Raw genomic sequence first — 17971 nt, 5'->3', positions numbered from 1 at the left:
GATCAAAATACTCATTTGCCTAATAATTCTGCACTCCGTGTAGTTTTGCAGGTCATCTCTTCTTCCTCTCTGCTTTTAATTCCCTCTGTCTTTATCGCCTGTGACATTTTCATTTACTCTCTCATATTCCCACACTCTAATCCCTACTGCTGATGTCTAGTTTCTTAGGATTGTCTCTAGCGAGCGTGCGCGGGTAAGGTGTTATCTTGCTCGGGCACTGAGCGTCTTTGGCTGCTTGAATAATATTGTCAAATTCACACGGCTGCACAGCTCGCAGCCGTCAGGCAATCCCCGCGTGTCCCGCCGTCAAGCAATCCCCGCACGCCTCGTGGCCGTCAGCCAATCCATGCAAGTCCTCCAGCAGTCAGGCAATCCCCGCGGCCGTCAGGCAATCCCCGCATGTCCCACTGTCAGGCAATCCCCGCATGCCTCGTGGCCGTCAGCCAATCCATGCAAGTCCTCCAGCAGTCAGGCAATCCCCGCGGCCGTCAGGCAATCCCCGCACGCCTCGTGTCCGTCAGCCAATCCATGCAAGTCCTCCAGCAGTCAGGCAATCCCCGCGGCCGTCAGGCAATCCCTGTATGTGTTTTGGCTGTAGAACAGCAGCGAGACATGCAGGAACAGGAACTCGGCCATATTATTCGAGCACACAGAAGACACTCGGTCAGCACACGAGCATACTCCAAGTACAACTTATCCAGACACACTCGCTGATCACCATTCATCTGTTCGGCTTCTTTCAGCCTCGCTCGCTGTCCGCGCGTGCATAGAATGACGTCAGCAAAGTCACGAGTCACTGGAAGTTCAGGTAACAAGTCACCGGCTCTTCTTTTTAAAATCTGGCATCCATGTCTGGAGACACCATGTAGTCCACCAGCATTCACCCCCGTTGTAGTACGTACACAGTTAGGCCCTTGGTCTCCTCTTTTTTAATAAGATGTTCTAGTGTCCAATTCATCCATGGTTGGTATGGGAAACCACTATCACAGGATGTGAAAGAGGAGTCTCTATCTTCAGATATTATGGAATCATCTGAATCTGTTGTCTGGTTAGATTCCTTCTCCTTACACCTCCCTTCCTTTTTGATGGACTCCTTGACCTCTGCCCTAACCACGGATGTTAATTCCACAGCGAAATTGGTGGATTCTTCCCAGATGGTTTTCTGAATGCACCTGGGCAGAATCTCTTCCGGTCTGTGCTAGATAACTTATCCCGGCACAGCGCACATTCCTTATTTTTGAGCTTGGCGCTTCATTTCTTAGGCCAGTCCTATTATAAATACAGAGAGAAAGGGACCTGTCCAACATGGTGAACTCTTGCGAAGATCACTCACCACCCTGCCGCTCAGTCTAGGGCACCGGAGTCTGGATCGTTCTGTGCTAGAGGTGGTGGACTCACGAACTGCCCTACTCCTCTGACTGGTCTTACTGCACTCGTTTTGGCTGCTGCTCCAGCAGTTATCCACCTGCACACCACCAATCCCTTGGACCGGCGATGCCACCTTAAAGTCCTCCGACAGACACCAGCCGTCCATTCTTCTGTATCGTCCTTCATTCCAGGTTCCCTTAAGTACAGGAAATTAAAAGTGATGCGTTAGGAGAGGTGCCGCCCTTTTATTCAGTAGGTTGCCTGTCCTTTATGAGCGGATCCTCTCTCTCAGGTGGCGCTGTCATGGGAAAAACATGGCCGCTTTCTTCCAAAACTTCCACCACTCTGTTCTTCAGGTTGTATTTGGTATTACAGTCCATAAACATTTACATTAATAGAACCGAGCTGAAGTACCAGACACGACCTACAGACAGGGGTGGCGTTGTGGAGGAACAGCAGCCAATGTTTGCTAATCCCGTGAGAACTCTGCATTTGTGACACCCAGCTTTGCCAATATCCGATATACGGTATTGTGACAACCTGACAACGGGGTGAAGACGTCTCCAGACTGCCTGGAATGAGTGCGGACGCTATTGCATGAGGTCAGATGTCCAGGAGTGTTTACTGAGCGTTCTCTTTATTCCTTGAACAGTTCATGGACATAACCGCCCGCTGTACACAGGGTTATAGAAAAGTCGCCGTCATCCGGCACAATAATAATAATAAAAAAAAAAAAAAAGTTAAAATTTGGATGGAATTGAATAAAAAAATTCCGAATCCGGCCGCTTCCAATGTGACGCATTCAACCTCTGCACAACTAAAAAACGCGCCTCCCGTGTAGACAATGAGTTTGCGGCGGGGTGAGAGTCAGCCGGAAAGTTTCCTAAAATTTTACCCAAGATGGAAACGGGAGGGTATAAAGAAAAAGCTTCCAAACGAAAACCTCAGGCGGGTTGGATGGGAACTGCAGAGGAGGTGGATAGTCAGTGTGTCTCCTGCCGCTATCCTGTGTGGGGTAATGGAGGAGCACCCGAGGCGGCACAAGGTGGATGGTCAGGGTGTTCCGCGCCACTGCACCGAGTGGGGTCATGGAGGTGCACAAGAGGCAGCACAAGGTGGATGGTCAGTGTGTCTCCTGCCGCTATCCGGTGTGGAGTAATGGAGGAGAACCTGAGGCGGCACAAGGTGGGTGGTCAGTGTGTCTCCTGCTGCTATCCAGTGTGGGGTAATGGAGGAGAACCTGAGGCGGCAAAAGGTGGATGGTCAGTGTGTCCCCTGCCGCTATCCGGTGTGGAGTAATGGCTGAGCACCCGAGGCGGCACAAGGTGGATGGTCAGTGTGTCTCCTGCTGCTATCCAGTGTGGGGTAATGGAGGAGAACCTGAGGCGGCACAAGGTGGATGGTCAGTGTGTCTCCTGCCGCTATCCGGTGTGGAGTAATGGCTGAGCACCCGAGGCGGCACAAGGTGGATGGTCAGTGTGTCTCCTGCTGCTATCCAGTGTGGGGTAATGGAGGAGAACCTGAGGTGGCACAAGGTGGATGGTCAGTGTGTCCCCTGCCGCTATCCGGTGTGGAGTAATGGCGGAGCACCTGAGGCGGCACAAGGTGGATGGTCAGTGTGTCCCCTGCTGCTATCCGGTGTGGGGTAATGGAGGAGAACCTGATGCGGCACAAGGTGGATGGTCAGTGTGTCCCCTGCCGCTATCCGGTGTGGAGTAATGGCGGAGCACCCGAGACAGCACAAGGTGGATGGTCAGTGTGTCCCCTGCTGCTATCCGGTGTGGGGTAATGGAGGAGAACCTGATGCGGCACAAGGTGGATGGTCAGTGTGTCCCCTGCTGCTATCCGGTGTGGAGTAATGGCGGAGCACCCGAGACAGCACAAGGTGGATGGTCAGTGTGTCCCCTGCCGCTATCCGGTGTGGAGTAATGGCGGAGCACCCGAGACAGCACAAGGTGGATGGTCAGTGTGTCCCCTGCCGCTATCCGGTGTGGAGTAATGGCGGAGCACCCGAGACAGCACAAGGTGGATGGTCAGTGTGTCCCCTGCCGCTATCCGGTGTGGAGTAATGGAGGAGCACCCGAGGCGGCACAAGGTGGATGGTCAGTGTGTCCCCTGTCGCTATCTGGTGTGGAGTAATGGAGGAGCACCCGAGGCGGCACAAGGTGGATGGTCAGGGTGTTCCGCGCCACTGCACCGGGTAGGGTAATGGAGGTGCACAAGAGGCAGCACAAGGTGGATGATCAATATGTCCCCTGCCGCTATCCGGTGTGGGGTAAAGGAGGAGCACCCGAGGTGGCACAAGGTGGATGGTCAGGGTGTTCCGCGCCACTGCACCGGGTGGGGTAATGGAGGAGCACCCGAGGTGGCACAAGGTGGATGGTCAGGGTGTTCCGCGCCACTGCACCGGGTGGGGTAATGGAGGAGCACCTGAGGCGGCACAAGGTGCTGATGCATTTCAGTGGTTGAGGGAAGAACTAAACACAGAATCCATGTGGTGCCAAATAAAAAATGCAGACGATACGGCGCTATAAATAAATAATACAACAGCCGGCAATTCTCCAGCGCGGCAACGGTGGCGACTAACACTGCGGAGAAGAGCGTCCCAGCAGCTCCAGGGGCCAAAACAAAAAAACAAAAAACAAGGGAATAAACTCCAAGAAAAATCCAGAAAAGGCGCCGCCGGCATCCCTGCCTCCTCTCCGGATGGTGCCGGGAGCTTGGGAAGTGGTGGAGACAGCTCATTCCAGCCCCAGGCAATAGTTAATGCCCTGTACCAGTCCAATAATGACGGGCTGCCATGCCACCAGGTACCGCAACCAGTCCAGCAGCTGCCCGTACATGACGTGAGGCCGCTCCCAGCTGCACCCTCGAGTCAAGGAGGCAAAATCTCTAACTGGAAGAAAGCAGTCATGCTTTTCTGATGCTGGACCGCCCCCTTTAACCCCTTACTGACATCGGGCGTAAGAGTACACCAATATCGGACTCACTCCCTTTGATGTGAGCTCCGGTGGGGAGTCCACATCTTTCCCGGGACATGTCAGGTGTTCTGAACCTTAACAGCTGCAAGTGCCTGCAATAGCTACGGGTGGAATCGCGATCCACCCGCAGCTATTAACTAGTTAAATGCCGCTGTCAAATGGTGACAACGGCATTTAAATGGCACTTCCAGCAATCGCGCTGGAAATGCGCACACCGGTGACCCCCGTCACGCGATGGCGGGTCACCAGTGTGTTGGCATGACAACCCGAGGTCTCCTGGAGACCCCTATGGTTGTCAGTGCCGGGTTGCTGTGAGCGCCACCCAGTGGTCGGAGCTCATAGCAAGTCAGCAATGCTACTACACAGATGCGATCTGATCATCGCCCATATGTAGTAGAGGCGATCAGGTTGTGTCAAAAGATCATATCTGCACAAAAGTGCTATCATTAAAAACGTCAGCCCGGCGCACAAAAAATAAGCCCTCACCCGACCCCAAATCAAGAAAAATGGAGACGCTACGGGTATCGAAAAATGGCCCAATTGTTTTTTGTTTTTAAACAAAGTTTGGAATTGTTTTTAACCACTTAGATAAAAATGAACCAAGACATGTTTGGTGTCTATGAACTCGTAATGACCCGGAGAACCCTAACGGCAGGGCAGTTTTACCATTTAGTGAACCTGGCAAAAAAGCCAAACAAAAGACAAGTGTGCGGTTACACATTTCTTGCCATTTCACCGCACTTGGAATTTTTTCCCCCGTTTTCGAGTACACGACATGGTAAAACCAATGATGTTGTTCCAAAGTACAACTCGTCCCGCAAAAAAATAAGCCCTCACATGGCCATATTGACGGAAAGAGAAAAAAAGTTATAGCTCTGGGAAGGAGGGTAGCGAAAAACAAAAACCGAAAAAAGCTCCAGTCATTAAGGGGTTAACCACCACCAAGATGTGATGCAGGATCTCGCCCCTCCACCCCAATAACTCTCCCCTATGACCGTGTTCAGATGTGACGGACAGATCTCCGGCAGCAGACATCTGTGACGGCACAATACCCCGGTCACTTTCCATCGATCACGGCCCCCACCGCAGACCCCCGGAGTCTAGGATACGGGTTGCTGAACATCCGCTTCAGGTCCACCTTCTCCTTGCAGTACGGACACGTCTGTTTCTTCCCCACGATGCACCAGCCACGGATACAGAACTCGTGGAAGCTGACGACGCCAATGTTAAGGCAAACACCAGGAGGTGAGGAGTACACACCGACACAGCACAAGCCCCCCAGGACGCCCCCTCACAGCCAGGCTGCTGCACACCCCACCATGACCAGCAGAGGGCGGCAGAGACATGGGGCCTGGCCAATCAAGTCTCAAACCCTTCAGTCACTGACCGAAAGAGACAGGAACGATGTCTCTCTGCAGAGCCCCCTCCACACGTCAGTCGACCATCAAGGGTCCTACAGGGGGAGATAAACCCATGTTTGGGCCCTCCGGCCCCCCAGGCTTCTGTGTGATTTTATAGGCAAACTGGAATAAGCTGCTGCCGGTCGCAGGCGATCACTTTACCTTCTCCAAGCCCCAGAGCAGTGTGCACACCGCGTAACCCTCCAAGACCACTGCGTCCATCCTTCTCCCTAACACTGTAAGTGGCGCCATTCCCCCAGACCCCCTCACCTCCCTGAACCCAACCCTCCAAGCCACAATGTGTCTCTAACCGCCACCCTCCGGCCCCGCAGCAGCCACAATCCCAAACCCTCTGGGCCACGACCCCTTCCCAACCAGGACCCTCCATGCCACGGCACCTTTCCAACCACAACCCTATGGGGCCCCGGCGCCTTTCTGGCACCTTCCAAACATCGACCCTGGAGCAGCCACAACCCCAACCCACCAGGCCCCGAAGCCTCTCTGACCCACAGCACCTTCCTGAGCCCCAGCGAGTTCCTGACTCTCCAGCGCAGGCGCTACCCTGACCCTCCGGGGCCCTGGTGCCTTCCTAGCCTTGACTGTCTGGGTTCCTTCCTATCCTTGCCCCTGTGGGGCCCTGGCGCCTTTCTGATCCCTTCTGAACCTCGACCTTCCGGAACCCGGTGCCCCCCCAATACCAACCCTACAGGCCCTGGCGACTCCCCGACCCCCCCAGCCAAGGCATCTCTCCGACCCCAACCCACCAGACCCTGCGTCTCTCTAACCCCCAGCACCTTCCCGACCCTTCAGCCCAGACACCTCCCTGACCCCCGGCCTCTTCCTAACACTCCAGCCCTGGTGCCTCTCTAATCCCCTGGGCCCCAACCCCATGACACATCTTCAGCCTCTCTTGCAGCATCTTTTCTACGCCCGCAGCCATTGCCCAGTATGTGCGGCCTGTCCCACTGGGACGTCTCTGGTGTGATGGCCGTCCCCATCCTGTCCAGCAGGGGGCAGCGCAAGTGTAAGGATACACGTGGTTGCAGGACAGTCTGTACGTGTTCTCGATGATTCCTTCTTCATTCACATCTACGAAGATCCTCTGTCCGCACACGGCGCACACACTGTCCGACAGGTGCTTGGTAGGCATCCCCGATGCGCTGTAAAACTGAGCGGAGGACACAAAGTCACCACAACCCTGCACTACAAGTCCCAGAACGCAGCACGGCCAGTAATGACTGCACAGAAACCAACAGGAAAACTTACACCTATGGTGGACGCCATGTAATCTGCGCACATCTCTGCGAAGTCCCGGCCCAGCACCCCGTAATACAGTCCATAGAAGAGCAGGGAGATGCCGAAGTCCATGGCGTCCTCCGGCTTTACGCTGCGAGACCAAACCCAGAAGAGCATGAGGTGGAGAGAACAGTCACAGCAATATGGTGGAAGCTGCGCTGGGGTGACGGCGGCACACGGTCAGCCCTCGGGGGGGAGAGACGGCGGCACACGGTCAGCCCTCGGGGGGGAGAGACGGCGGCACACGGTCAGCCCTCGGGGGGAGAGACGGCGGCACACGGTCAGCCCTCGGGGGGGAGAGACGGCGGCACACGGTCAGCCCTCGGGGGGAGAGACGGCGGCACACGGTCAGCCCTCGGGGGGGAGAGACGGCGGCACACGGTCAGCCCTCGGGGGGGAGAGACGGCGGCACACGGTCAGCCCTCGGGGGGGAGAGACGGCGGCACACGGTCAGCCCTCGGGGGGGAGAGACGGCGGCACACGGTCGGTCAGCCCTGGGTGGGGGAGGCGTTACACAGTCGGCTCTTGGAGGGGGGCGCAGCGCACGGTCGGCCCTCGGGGGCCATGTTCTCAATAAGATTCCCAGTGCTTCAGACTCCACACTGCCCCTGGTGTACAGCAGCAGACATTGCAGGCCTGCTCAAAGTGGCAGAGGGGAGACCTCTAGTGGAGAGAAGACGAATCGCATCTAACGATCAAGGAATCCATTGATGGAAGATTCTGCTCCAGAAAGAAAGGAATCTTGGCAGACACGAACTTACCGGAACAACAGGTTCAGACCGAAGAGCGTGAACATCACAGCCATGTATCCCACAATGCCCGTGGCATAGCTCATCTTATACAGCAGCAAGAACCATTTATACACCAGCCTGGAAGGGAAAGTACAGAAAGCACAATAGTGAGTGCAGCTCTGCGGTATAATACAGGATGTAACTCAGGGTCAGTATCAGTAATGTATGTACACAGTGACTGCACCAGCAGAATAGTGAGTGCAGCTCTGGGGTATAATACAGGATGTAACTCAGGATCAGTAATGTAATGTATGTACACAGTGATTGCACCAGTAGAATAGTGAGTGCAGCTCTGGAGTATAATACAGGAGGTAACTCAGGATCAGTAATGTAATGTATGTACACAGTGACTGCACCAGCAGAATAGTGAGTGCAGCTCTGGAGTATAATACAGGAGGTAACTCAGGATCAGTAATGTAATGTAGGTACACAGTGACTGCACCAGCAGAATAGTGAGTGCAGCTCTGGAGTAGAATACAGGATGTAACTCAGGATCAGTAATGTAATGTATGTACACAGTGACTGCACCAGCAGAATAGTGAGTGCAGCTCTGGGGTATAATACAGGATGTAACTCAGGATCAGTAATGTAATGTATGTACACAGTGATTGCACCAGTAGAATAGTGAGTGCAGCTCTGGAGTATAATACAGGAGGTAACTCAGGATCAGTAATGTAATGTATGTACACAGTGACTGCACCAGCAGAATAGTGAGTGCAGCTCTGGAGTATAATACAGGAGGTAACTCAGGATCAGTAATGTAATGTAGGTACACAGTGACTGCACCAGCAGAATAGTGAGTGCAGCTCTGGAGTAGAATACAGGATGTAACTCAGGATCAGTAATGTAATGTATGTACACAGTGACTGCACCAGCAGAATAGTGAGAGCAGCTCTGGAGTATAATACAGGATGTAACTCAGGATCAGTAATGTAATGTACACAGTGACTGCACCAGCAGAATAGTGAGTGCAGCTCTGGGGTATAATACAGGATGTAACTCAGGATCAGTAATGCATTGTATGTACACAGTGACTGCACCAGCAGAATAGTGAGGGCAGCTCTGGGGTATAATACAGGATGTAACTCAGGATCAGTAATGTAATGTATGTACACAGTGACTTCACCAGCAGAATAGTGAGTGCAGCTCTGGGGTATAATACAGGAGGTAACTCAGGATCAGTAATGTATGTACACAGTGACTGCACCAGCAGAATAGTGAGTGCAGCTCCGGAGTATAATACAGGATGTAACTCAGGATCAGTAATGTAATGTATGTACACAGTGACTGCACCAGCAGAATAGTGAGGGCAGCTCTGGGGTATAATACAGGGTGTAACTCAGGATCAGTAATGTAATGTTTGTACACAGTGACTGCACCAGCAGAATAGTGAGTGCAGCTCTGGAGACTGTAATACAGTAATGTATAAACACAGTGACACCACTTATCATTAACCCTTCTTGTGCTGTGTAATGTAATGTTACTGAGAGGTGGACATGCCGCTGAATGACCCATCTCATTTCTGATCGCCTATTCCCTGGTGGCTGCACCACCCTGTACCAATAAGGTCTCCGCTTGCAGCCTGCGGTGCTCACCTGGGGGTGGTTTGTTCCAGTGGTTTCCGTGTGGCTTTGTAGGTAATAAAAGCTGTGATCAGAGAGAAGAGGATCCAGATTCCCAGGAATCTCCACCAGTGCAGCTTCACTGTGAAATACACAGGAACGATCCACATCTGGAACAGCGTCACCATCTGCGAGAAGCGAGAACACACAGCGCTCAATCTGTGATCAACCAACCAGTCATATGAGGGACGTCTACTCCAGTCACATACAGAGCTGTAGTTATGGCAACTCCCCAGCTGAACAGAGGCTGCAGCTCCAGATGTGACTGAAGTATAACAGCTATCGGCAGTGCCCAGGCTCCAGACCATTGCTGACTCCTGCCGCAGACTAGCATAGGACACGATTCACCTCCTGGGGCCGGTATGGTCAGCGGCGGAGGTCCGGGAGCCGCACAGCGCTGCAGACAACCCCCCCTCTTACCGTACATCAGCTCTTACATTATAGGAGCGCGGGTGTCGCTGCTTCCACTGCACCAGCAGCAGCTGTGCCACCACCAGAGTGGCGATGAGGATGAGGACCATCTCCGCGTGCATCGCCTCGTGGCCCCGGTGTTTGGCGTGCATCCTGGCGTGCTCCACCCTGCAAGCAGACAGAGACGTAATAGTACAGCACAAGGCCGGCATCTACCGCTGCCGACAGTCCCCTGTACATTCTGTGCAAGAGGAGGTCAGCCCCATACAAACGTCCATCACGGCCTGTACACTGACTGCCGGATATAAAGGGAGTAATGACGTCTCACCTCCATCGCTCCTCGGGGGCGAGATCAGACAGGTCCACCTGCTGGGAAGAAAGTGACAGTGAAGCCCCCCGAAACAGAGAGGACTGAGCGTCCTGCTACATGAAGCCCCGCTGCACTGTAATAAGACGCGGCACATTGTAGCCTCCGGGGAGGATCATTACAAGCTCCGGATCCAGGTCCCGGCTGCAGAGTGAAGGTTACAGCGCAGTTCACACTCCGCTCCTATCAGCAGTGGAAGAACAAACATCCCGGGCGACAAGACGTCACCAGACACAGCAGAGAGATCGGAGCACAACCAGCAGCGTCCTCACTGCCACCCTCACCCGCTCACAGCTCGGCCTGGGGAGGAACGTCTGTAGCTTCATGCCACTGATTTCACCTTTGCAGCGCTGATTAGATCTCCACTTGCTCTCAGCAAATAAAAACGTTCCAGCTGATATCCAGAGGCTGAAAACCCTTCCTGTCCCGGTCCCGCTCTCAGCTGAGGGTTTGTTACAGTTGCATCCAGTCTGGACAATCCTCTGATGTCACAGATTGATAACAAACAGCTAAACTGGGAGGAGGACATGTATCCCCCCCCCCCCCCGCTGACAGAACGGGGCAGGGTCACCCTCCCTGGGTAGGAGGCACCATCCCCGCACTGACCGGACCTCCAACCCTCCAAGAGGATTGTCTTAACTGAATCCAGCTGTAGCAAACCCTCAGCTGTGGGAGTATCAGGACTGTTCAGGTTCTGCCACTATTCATTGCAAGCAGAAATCATGAGCAATAGGCTAAAATGATGACGACGATTCAGAACCATTGTACAGTGAGGAACCGTCCGTCACTTATCTCCTCATTTATGAGAGTGAGGAGGGTTGTGTCCCCCAATAACTACTCCTGGCCGATTATGCAGTCCTGTATTATTCACTTCTGGGACACCTTCTGACTTGTGACATCCTCTAGGGATTGAGCGGTCTGTAGGGGGTGACAATGCTTTGGAAAGGGAATAAGGGATCAGTAGGGGGTGACAGCACCGGGGGAGGGGGATGAAGGGTAGTATATAGAAGGTGTCAGGAGCGAGGGAGGGGGATGAGGGGTCAACGGTAAGTGACAGCACAGTGGGAGGGGGACAAAGGGTCAGCAAGAAGTGACAGCACAGGGGAGGGGGATGAAGTGACAGTAGGGAGTGACAGCACCGGGGAAGGGGATGAGGGGTCAGTAGGGAGTGACAGCACCGGGGAGCGGGATGAGGGGTCAGTAGGGAGTGACAGCACCGGGGAGCGGGATGAGGGGTCAGTAGGGAGTGACAGCACCGGGGAGCGGGATGAGGGGTCAGTAGGGAGTGACAGCACCGGGGAGCGGGATGAGGGGTCAGTAGGGAGTGACAGCACCGGGGAGCGGGATGAGGGGTCAGTAGGGAGTGACAGCACCGGGGAGCGGGATGAGGGGTCAGTAGGGAGTGACAGCACCGGGGAGCGGGATGAGGGGTCAGTAGGGAGTGACAGCACCGGGGAGCGGGATGAGGGGTCAGTAGGGAGTGACAGCACCGGGGAGCGGGATGAGGGGTCAGTAGGGAGTGACAGCACCGGGGAGCGGGATGAGGGGTCAGTAGGGAGTGACAGCACCGGGGAGCGGGATGAGGGGTCAGTAGGGAGTGACAGCACCGGGGAGCGGGATGAGGGGTCAGTAGGGAGTGACGGCACCGGGGAAGGGGAGGAGGGGTCAGTAGGGAGTGACAGCACCGGGGAGGAGGATGAGGGGTCAGTAGGGAGTGACAGCACCGGGGAGGAGGATGAGGGGTCAGTAGGGAGTGACAGCATTGGGGAGGAGGATGAGGGGTCAGTAGGGAGTGACAGCACCGGGGAGGAGGATGAGGGGTCAGTAGGGAGTGACAGCATTGGGGAGGAGGATGAGGGGTCAGTAGGGAGTGACGGCACCGGGGAAGGGGAGGAGGGGTCAGTAGGAAGTGACGGCACCGGGGAAGGGGATGAGGGGTCAGTAGGGAGTGACAGCACAGAGGAGGATGAGGGGTCAGTAGGGAGTGACAGCACCGGGGAGGAGGATGAGGGGTCAGTAGGGAGTGACAGCATCGGGGAGGAGGATGAGGGGTCAGTAGGGAGTGACAGCATTGGTGAGGAGGATGAGGGGTCAGTAGGGAGTGACGGCACCGGGGAAGGGGAGGAGGGGTCAGTAGGAAGTGACGGCACCGGGGAAGGGGATGAGGGGTCAGTAGGGAGTGACAGCACAGAGGAGGATGAGGGGTCAGTAGGGAGTGACAGCATCAGGGAGGAGGATGAGGGGTCAGTAGGGAGTGACAGCACAGGAGGATGAGGGGTCAGTAGGGAGTGACAGCACCGGGGAGGAGGATGAGGGGTCAGTAGGGAGTGACAGCATCGGGGAAGGGGTTTGAGGGGTCAGTAGGGAGTGACAGCACCGGGGAAGGGGTTTGAGGGGTCAGTAGGGAGTGATAGCACCGGGGAAGGGGATGAGGGGTCAGTAGGGAGTGACAGCACTGGGGAAGGGGATGAGGGGTCAGTAGGGAGTGACAGCATTGGGGAGGAGGATGAGGGGTCAGTAGGGAGTGACGGCACCGGGGAAGGGGAGGAGGGGTCAGTAGGAAGTGACGGCACCGGGGAAGGGGATGAGGGGTCAGTAGGGAGTGACAGCAAAGAGGAGGATGAGGGGTCAGTAGGGAGTGACAGCATCGGGGAGGAGGATGAGGGGTCAGTAGGGAGTGACAGCACAGAGGAGGATGAGGGGTCAGTAGGGAGTGACAGCACCGGGGAGGATGAGGGGTCAGTAGGGAGTGACAGCACCGGGGAGGATGAGGGGTCAGTAGGGAGTGACAGCATCGGGGAAGGGGTTTGAGGTGTCAGTAGGGAGTGATAGCACCGGGGAAGGGGATGAGGGGTCAGTAGGAAGTGACAGCACTGGGGAAGGGGATGAGGGGTCAGTAGGGAGTGACAGCACAGAGGAGGAGGATGAGGGGTCAGTAGGGAGTGACAGCACTGGGGAAGGGGATGAGAGGTCAGTAGGGAGTGACAGCATCGGGGAAGGTGATGAGAGGTCAGTAGGGAGTGACAGCACCGGGGAAGGGGATGAGGGGTCAGTAGGGAGTGACAGCACCGGGGAAGGGGATGAGGGGTCAGTAGGGAGTGACAGCACCGGGGAGCGGGATGAGGGGTCAGTAGGGAGTGACAGCACCGGGGAGCGGGATGAGGGGTCAGTAGGGAGTGACAGCACCGGGGAGCGGGATGAGGGGTCAGTAGGGAGTGACAGCACCGGGGAGCGGGATGAGGGGTCAGTAGGGAGTGACAGCACCGGGGAGCGGGATGAGGGGTCAGTAGGGAGTGACAGCACCGGGGAGCGGGATGAGGGGTCAGTAGGGAGTGACAGCACCGGGGAGCGGGATGAGGGGTCAGTAGGGAGTGACAGCACCGGGGAGCGGGATGAGGGGTCAGTAGGGAGTGACAGCACCGGGGAGCGGGATGAGGGGTCAGTAGGGAGTGACAGCACCGGGGAGCGGGATGAGGGGTCAGTAGGGAGTGACAGCACCGGGGAGCGGGATGAGGGGTCAGTAGGGAGTGACAGCACCGGGGAGCGGGGTGAGGGGTCAGTAGGGAGTGACAGCACCGGGGAGCGGGGTGAGGGGTCAGTAGGGAGTGACCGCACCGGGGAGCGGGATGAGGGGTCAGTAGGGAGTGACCGCACCGGGGAGCGGGATGAGGGGTCAGTAGGGTGTGACAGCACCGGGGAGCGGGATGAGGGGTCAGTAGGGTGTGACAGCACCGGGGAGCGGGATGAGGGGTCAGTAGGGAGTGACAGCACCGGGGAGCGGGATGAGGGGTCAGTAGGGAGTGACAGCACCGGGGAGCGGGATGAGGGGTCAGTAGGGAGTGACAGCACCGGGGAGCGGGATGAGGGGTCAGTAGGAAGTGACAGCACCGGGGAGCGGGATGAGGGGTCAGTAGGGAGTGACAGCACCGGGGAGCGGGATGAGGGGTCAGTAGGGAGTGACAGCACCGGGGAGCGGGATGAGGGGTCAGTAGGGAGTGACAGCACCGGGGAGCGGGATGAGGGGTCAGTAGGGAGTGACAGCACCGGGGAGCGGGATGAGGGGTCAGTAGGGAGTGACAGCACCGGGGAGCGGGATGAGGGGTCAGTAGGGAGTGACAGCACCGGGGAGCGGGATGAGGGGTCAGTAGGGAGTGACAGCACCCGGGAGCGGGATGAGGGGTCAGTAGGGAGTGACAGCACCGGGGAATGGGATGAGGGTTCAGTAGGGAGTGACAGCAGCGGGGAGCGGGATGAGGGGTCAGTAGGGAGTGACAGCACCGGGGAGCGGGATGAGGGGTCAGTAGGGAGTGACAGCACCGGGGAAGGGGATGAGGGGTCAGTAGGGAGTGACAGCATCGGGGAGGAGGATGAGGGGTCAGTAGGGAGTGACAGCACCGGGGAGGAGGATGAGGGGTCAGTAGGGAGTGACAGCACCGGGGAGGAGGATGAGGGGTCAGTAGGGAGTGACAGCACCGGGGAAGGGGAGGAGGGGTCAGTAGGAAGTGACGGCACCGGGGAAGGGGAGGAGGGGTCAGTAGGGAGTGACGGCACAGAGGAGGATGAGGGGTCAGTAGGGAGTGACAGCATCGGGGAGGAGGATGAGGGGTCAGTAGGGAGTGACAGCACAGAGGAGGATGAGGGGTCAGTAGGGAGTGACAACACCGGGGAGGAGGATGAGGGGTCAGTAGGGAGTGACAGCATCGGGGAAGGGGTTTGAGGGGTCAGTAGGGCGTGACAGCACCAGGGAAGGGGTTTGAGGGGTCAGTAGGGAGTGACAGCACCAGGGAAGGGGATGAGGGGTCAGTAGGGAGTGACAGCACCGGGGAAGGGGATGAGGGGTCAGTAGGGAGTGACAGCACAGAGGAGGAGGATGAGGGGTCAGTACGGAGTGACAGCACTGGGGAAGGGGATGAGAGGTCAGTAGGGAGTGACAGCATCAGGGAAGGGGATGAGGGGTCAGTAGGGAGTTACAGCACCGGGGAAGGGGATGAGGGGTCAGTAGGGAGTGACAGCACCGGGGAAGGGGATGAGGGGTCAGTAGGGAGTGACAGCATCGGGGAAGGGGATGAGGGGTCAGTAGGGAGTGACAGCACAGAGGAGGAGGATGAGGGGTCAGTTGGGAGTGACAGCACAGAGGAGGAGGATGAGGGGTCAGTTGGGAGTGACAGCACTGGGGAAGGGGATGAGGGGTCAGTAGGGAGTGACAGCATCGGGGAAGGGGATGAGGGGTCAGTAGGGAGTGACAGCACCGGGGGAGATGAGGGGTCAGTAGGGAGTGACAGCACCGGGGGTAGATGAGGGGTCAGTAGGGAGTGACAGCACCGGGGAAGGGGATGAGGGGTCAGTAGGGAGTGACAGCACCGGGGAAGGGGATGAGGGGTTAGTAGGGAGTGACAGCACAGAGGAGGAGGATGAGGGGTCAGTAGGGAGTGACAGCATCGGGGAGGAGGAGGAGGGGTCAGTAGGGAGTGACAGCACAGAGGAGGAGGATGAGGGGTCAGTAGGGAGTGACAGCACCGGGGAGGAGGATGAGGGGTCAGTTGGGAGTGACAGCACAGAGGAGGAGGATGAGGGGTCAGTTGGGAGTGACAGCACAGAGGAGGAGGATGAGGGGTCAGTAGGGAGTGACAGCACTGGGGAAGGGGATGAGGGGTCAGTAGGGAGTGACAGCATCGGGGAAGGGGATGAGGGGTCAGTAGGGAGTGACAGCACAGAGGAGGAGGATGAGGGGTCAGTAGGGAGTGACAGCACAGAGGAGGAGGAGGAGGGGTCAGTAGGGAGTGACAGCACCGGGGAGGAGGATGAGGGGTCAGTAGGGAGTGACAGCACCGGGGAAGGGGATGAGGGGTCAGTAGGGAGTGACAGCACCGGGGAAGGGGATGAGGGGTCAGTAGGGAGTGACAGCACCGGGGAAGGGGATGAGGGGTCAGTAGGGAGTGACAGCACCGGGGAAGGGGATGAGGGGTCAGTAGGGAGTGACAGCACCGGGGAAGGGGATGAGGGGTCAGTAGGGAGTGACAGCACCGGGGAAGGGGATGAGGGGTTAGTAGGGAGTGACAGCACAGAGGAGGAGGATGAGGGGTCAGTAGGGAGTGACAGCATCGGGGAGGAGGATGAGGGGTCAGTAGGGAGTGACAGCACAGAGGAGGAGGATGAGGGGTCAGTAGGGAGTGACAGCACCGGGGAGGAGGATGAGGGGTCAGTTGGGAGTGACAGCACAGAGGAGGAGGATGAGGGGTCAGTTGGGAGTGACAGCACAGAGGAGGAGGATGAGGGGTCAGTAGGGAGTGACAGCACTGGGGAAGGGGATGAGGGGTCAGTAGGGAGTGACAGCATCGGGGAAGGGGATGAGGGGTCAGTAGGGAGTTACAGCACTGGGGGGAGATGAGGGGTCAGTAGGGAGTGACAGCACCGGGGGTAGATGAGGGGTCAATAGGGAGTGACAGCACCGGGGAAGGGGATGAGGGGTCAGTAGGGAGTGACAGCACAGAGGAGGAGGAGGAGGGGTCAGTAGGGAGTGACAGCACAGAGGAGGAGGAGGAGGGGTCAGTAGGGAGTGACAGCACCGGGGAGGAGGATGAGGGGTCAGTAGGGAGTGACAGCACAGGGGGGAGATGAGGGGTCAGTGTGGAGTGACAGCACAGGGGGGAGATGAGGGGGTCAGTAGGGAGTGACAGCACAGGGAGGATGAGGGATCAGTAGGGAGTGACAGCACAGAGGAGGATGAGGGATCAGTAGGGAGTGACAGCACAGAGGAGGAGGATGAGGGGTCAGTGGGGAGTGACAGCACAGAGGAGGAGGATGAGGGGTCAGTAGGGAGTGACAGCACAGAGGAGGAGGATGAGGGGGTCAGTGGGGAGTGACAGCACAGAGGAGGAGGATGAGGGGTCAGTAGGGAGTGACAGCACAGGGGGGAGATGAGGGGTCAGTGCGGAGTGACAGCACAGGGGGGAGATGAGGGGATCAGTAGGGAGTGACAGCACAGAGGAGGAGGATGAGGGATCAGTAGGGAGTGACAGCACAGAGGAGGAGGATGAGGGATCAGTAGGGAGTGACAGCACAGAGGAGGAGGATGAGGGATCAGTAGGGAGTGACAGCACAGAGGAGGATGATGAGGGATCAGTAGGGAGTGACAGCACAGAGGAGGAGGATGAGGGATCAGTAGGGAGTGACAGCACAGAGGAGGAGGATGAGGGATCAGTAGGGAGTGACAGCACAGAGGAGGAGGATGAGGGATCAGTAGGGAGTGACAGCACAGAGGAGGAGGATGAGGGATCAGTAGGGAGTGACAGCACAGAGGAGGAGGATGAGGGATCAGTAGGGAGTGACAGCACAGAGGAGGAGGATGAGGGATCAGTAGGGAGTGACAGCACAGAGGAGGAGGATGAGGGGTCAGTGGGGAGTGACAGCACCGGGGAAGGGGATGAGGGGTCAGTAAGAGGTGACATCTGGCATTGGGTGGTCGTGAGGTGAAGCAGATGGAGGAGGGGGCGCAGTGTGACAGACATGGTGGTGTTCGGGCGTCTGTGCCCCCCGGCCTCTCCTCACCTCCTCCGCCGCCTCCCTCAGCCCGGCTTCCCCGACTTCCACCTCCAGCACCGCCGCAGCCATCTTTCGCCACGACTGCGAGTTCCGGGAGACATGAACCAATCAGAGGACATCTTCCGGCGCCACCGCTCAGCCAATCACAGGACACAGCAGGTCGTGGGCACGTGACCCCTGACCATGACTGATG

General features: G+C 57.0%; 1 protein-coding gene across 2 annotated transcripts; it reads right to left on the bottom strand.

The window, feature by feature from the left end:
• Positions 1 to 1971: 1971 nt before the first annotated feature.
• Positions 1972 to 17939, bottom strand: RNF121 (ring finger protein 121). Of its 2 annotated transcripts, none has more exons than XM_073548456.1 (9): positions 17785 to 17939; positions 10198 to 10235; positions 9896 to 10037; positions 9432 to 9586; positions 7807 to 7914; positions 7016 to 7136; positions 6784 to 6917; positions 5459 to 5560; positions 1972 to 4230 (listed from the first exon to the last, which is right to left on the bottom strand). In XM_073548456.1, exons 1-9 carry the CDS (start codon positions 17845 to 17847, stop codon positions 4110 to 4112), a joined length of 984 nt encoding a protein of 327 aa, XP_073404557.1. In that variant the 5' UTR covers positions 17848 to 17939; the 3' UTR covers positions 1972 to 4109. The 2 variants fall into 2 exon arrangements, with proteins under 2 accessions (XP_073404557.1, XP_073404556.1); XM_073548455.1 differs by having other exon boundaries at positions 10198 to 10238; positions 17785 to 17937.
• Positions 17940 to 17971: the final 32 nt, after the last annotated feature.

This window comes from Dendrobates tinctorius, unplaced genomic scaffold (genome assembly GCF_039654945.1).
Source record: "Dendrobates tinctorius isolate UK_male_01 unplaced genomic scaffold, ASM3965494v1 ptg000157l, whole genome shotgun sequence".
Taxonomy (NCBI): domain Eukaryota; kingdom Metazoa; phylum Chordata; class Amphibia; order Anura; family Dendrobatidae; genus Dendrobates; species Dendrobates tinctorius.
This window is presented reverse-complemented; position numbering and strand designations above follow the sequence as displayed.

Excerpts from the sequence above, each read along its gene's own strand:
- RNF121 (XM_073548455.1), bottom strand. The coding sequence starts at position 17,847 with ATGGCTGCGGCGGTGCTGGAGGTGGAAGTCGGGGAAGCCGGGCTGAGG. Across the intron at positions 10,239-17,784 it reads TGAGGGAGGCGGCGGAGGAG|CAGGTGGACCTGTCTGATCT; the intron begins GTGAGGAGAGGC and ends CTTTCTTCCCAG. Across the intron at positions 10,038-10,197 it reads GCCCCCGAGGAGCGATGGAG|GGTGGAGCACGCCAGGATGC; the intron begins GTGAGACGTCAT and ends GTCTGCTTGCAG.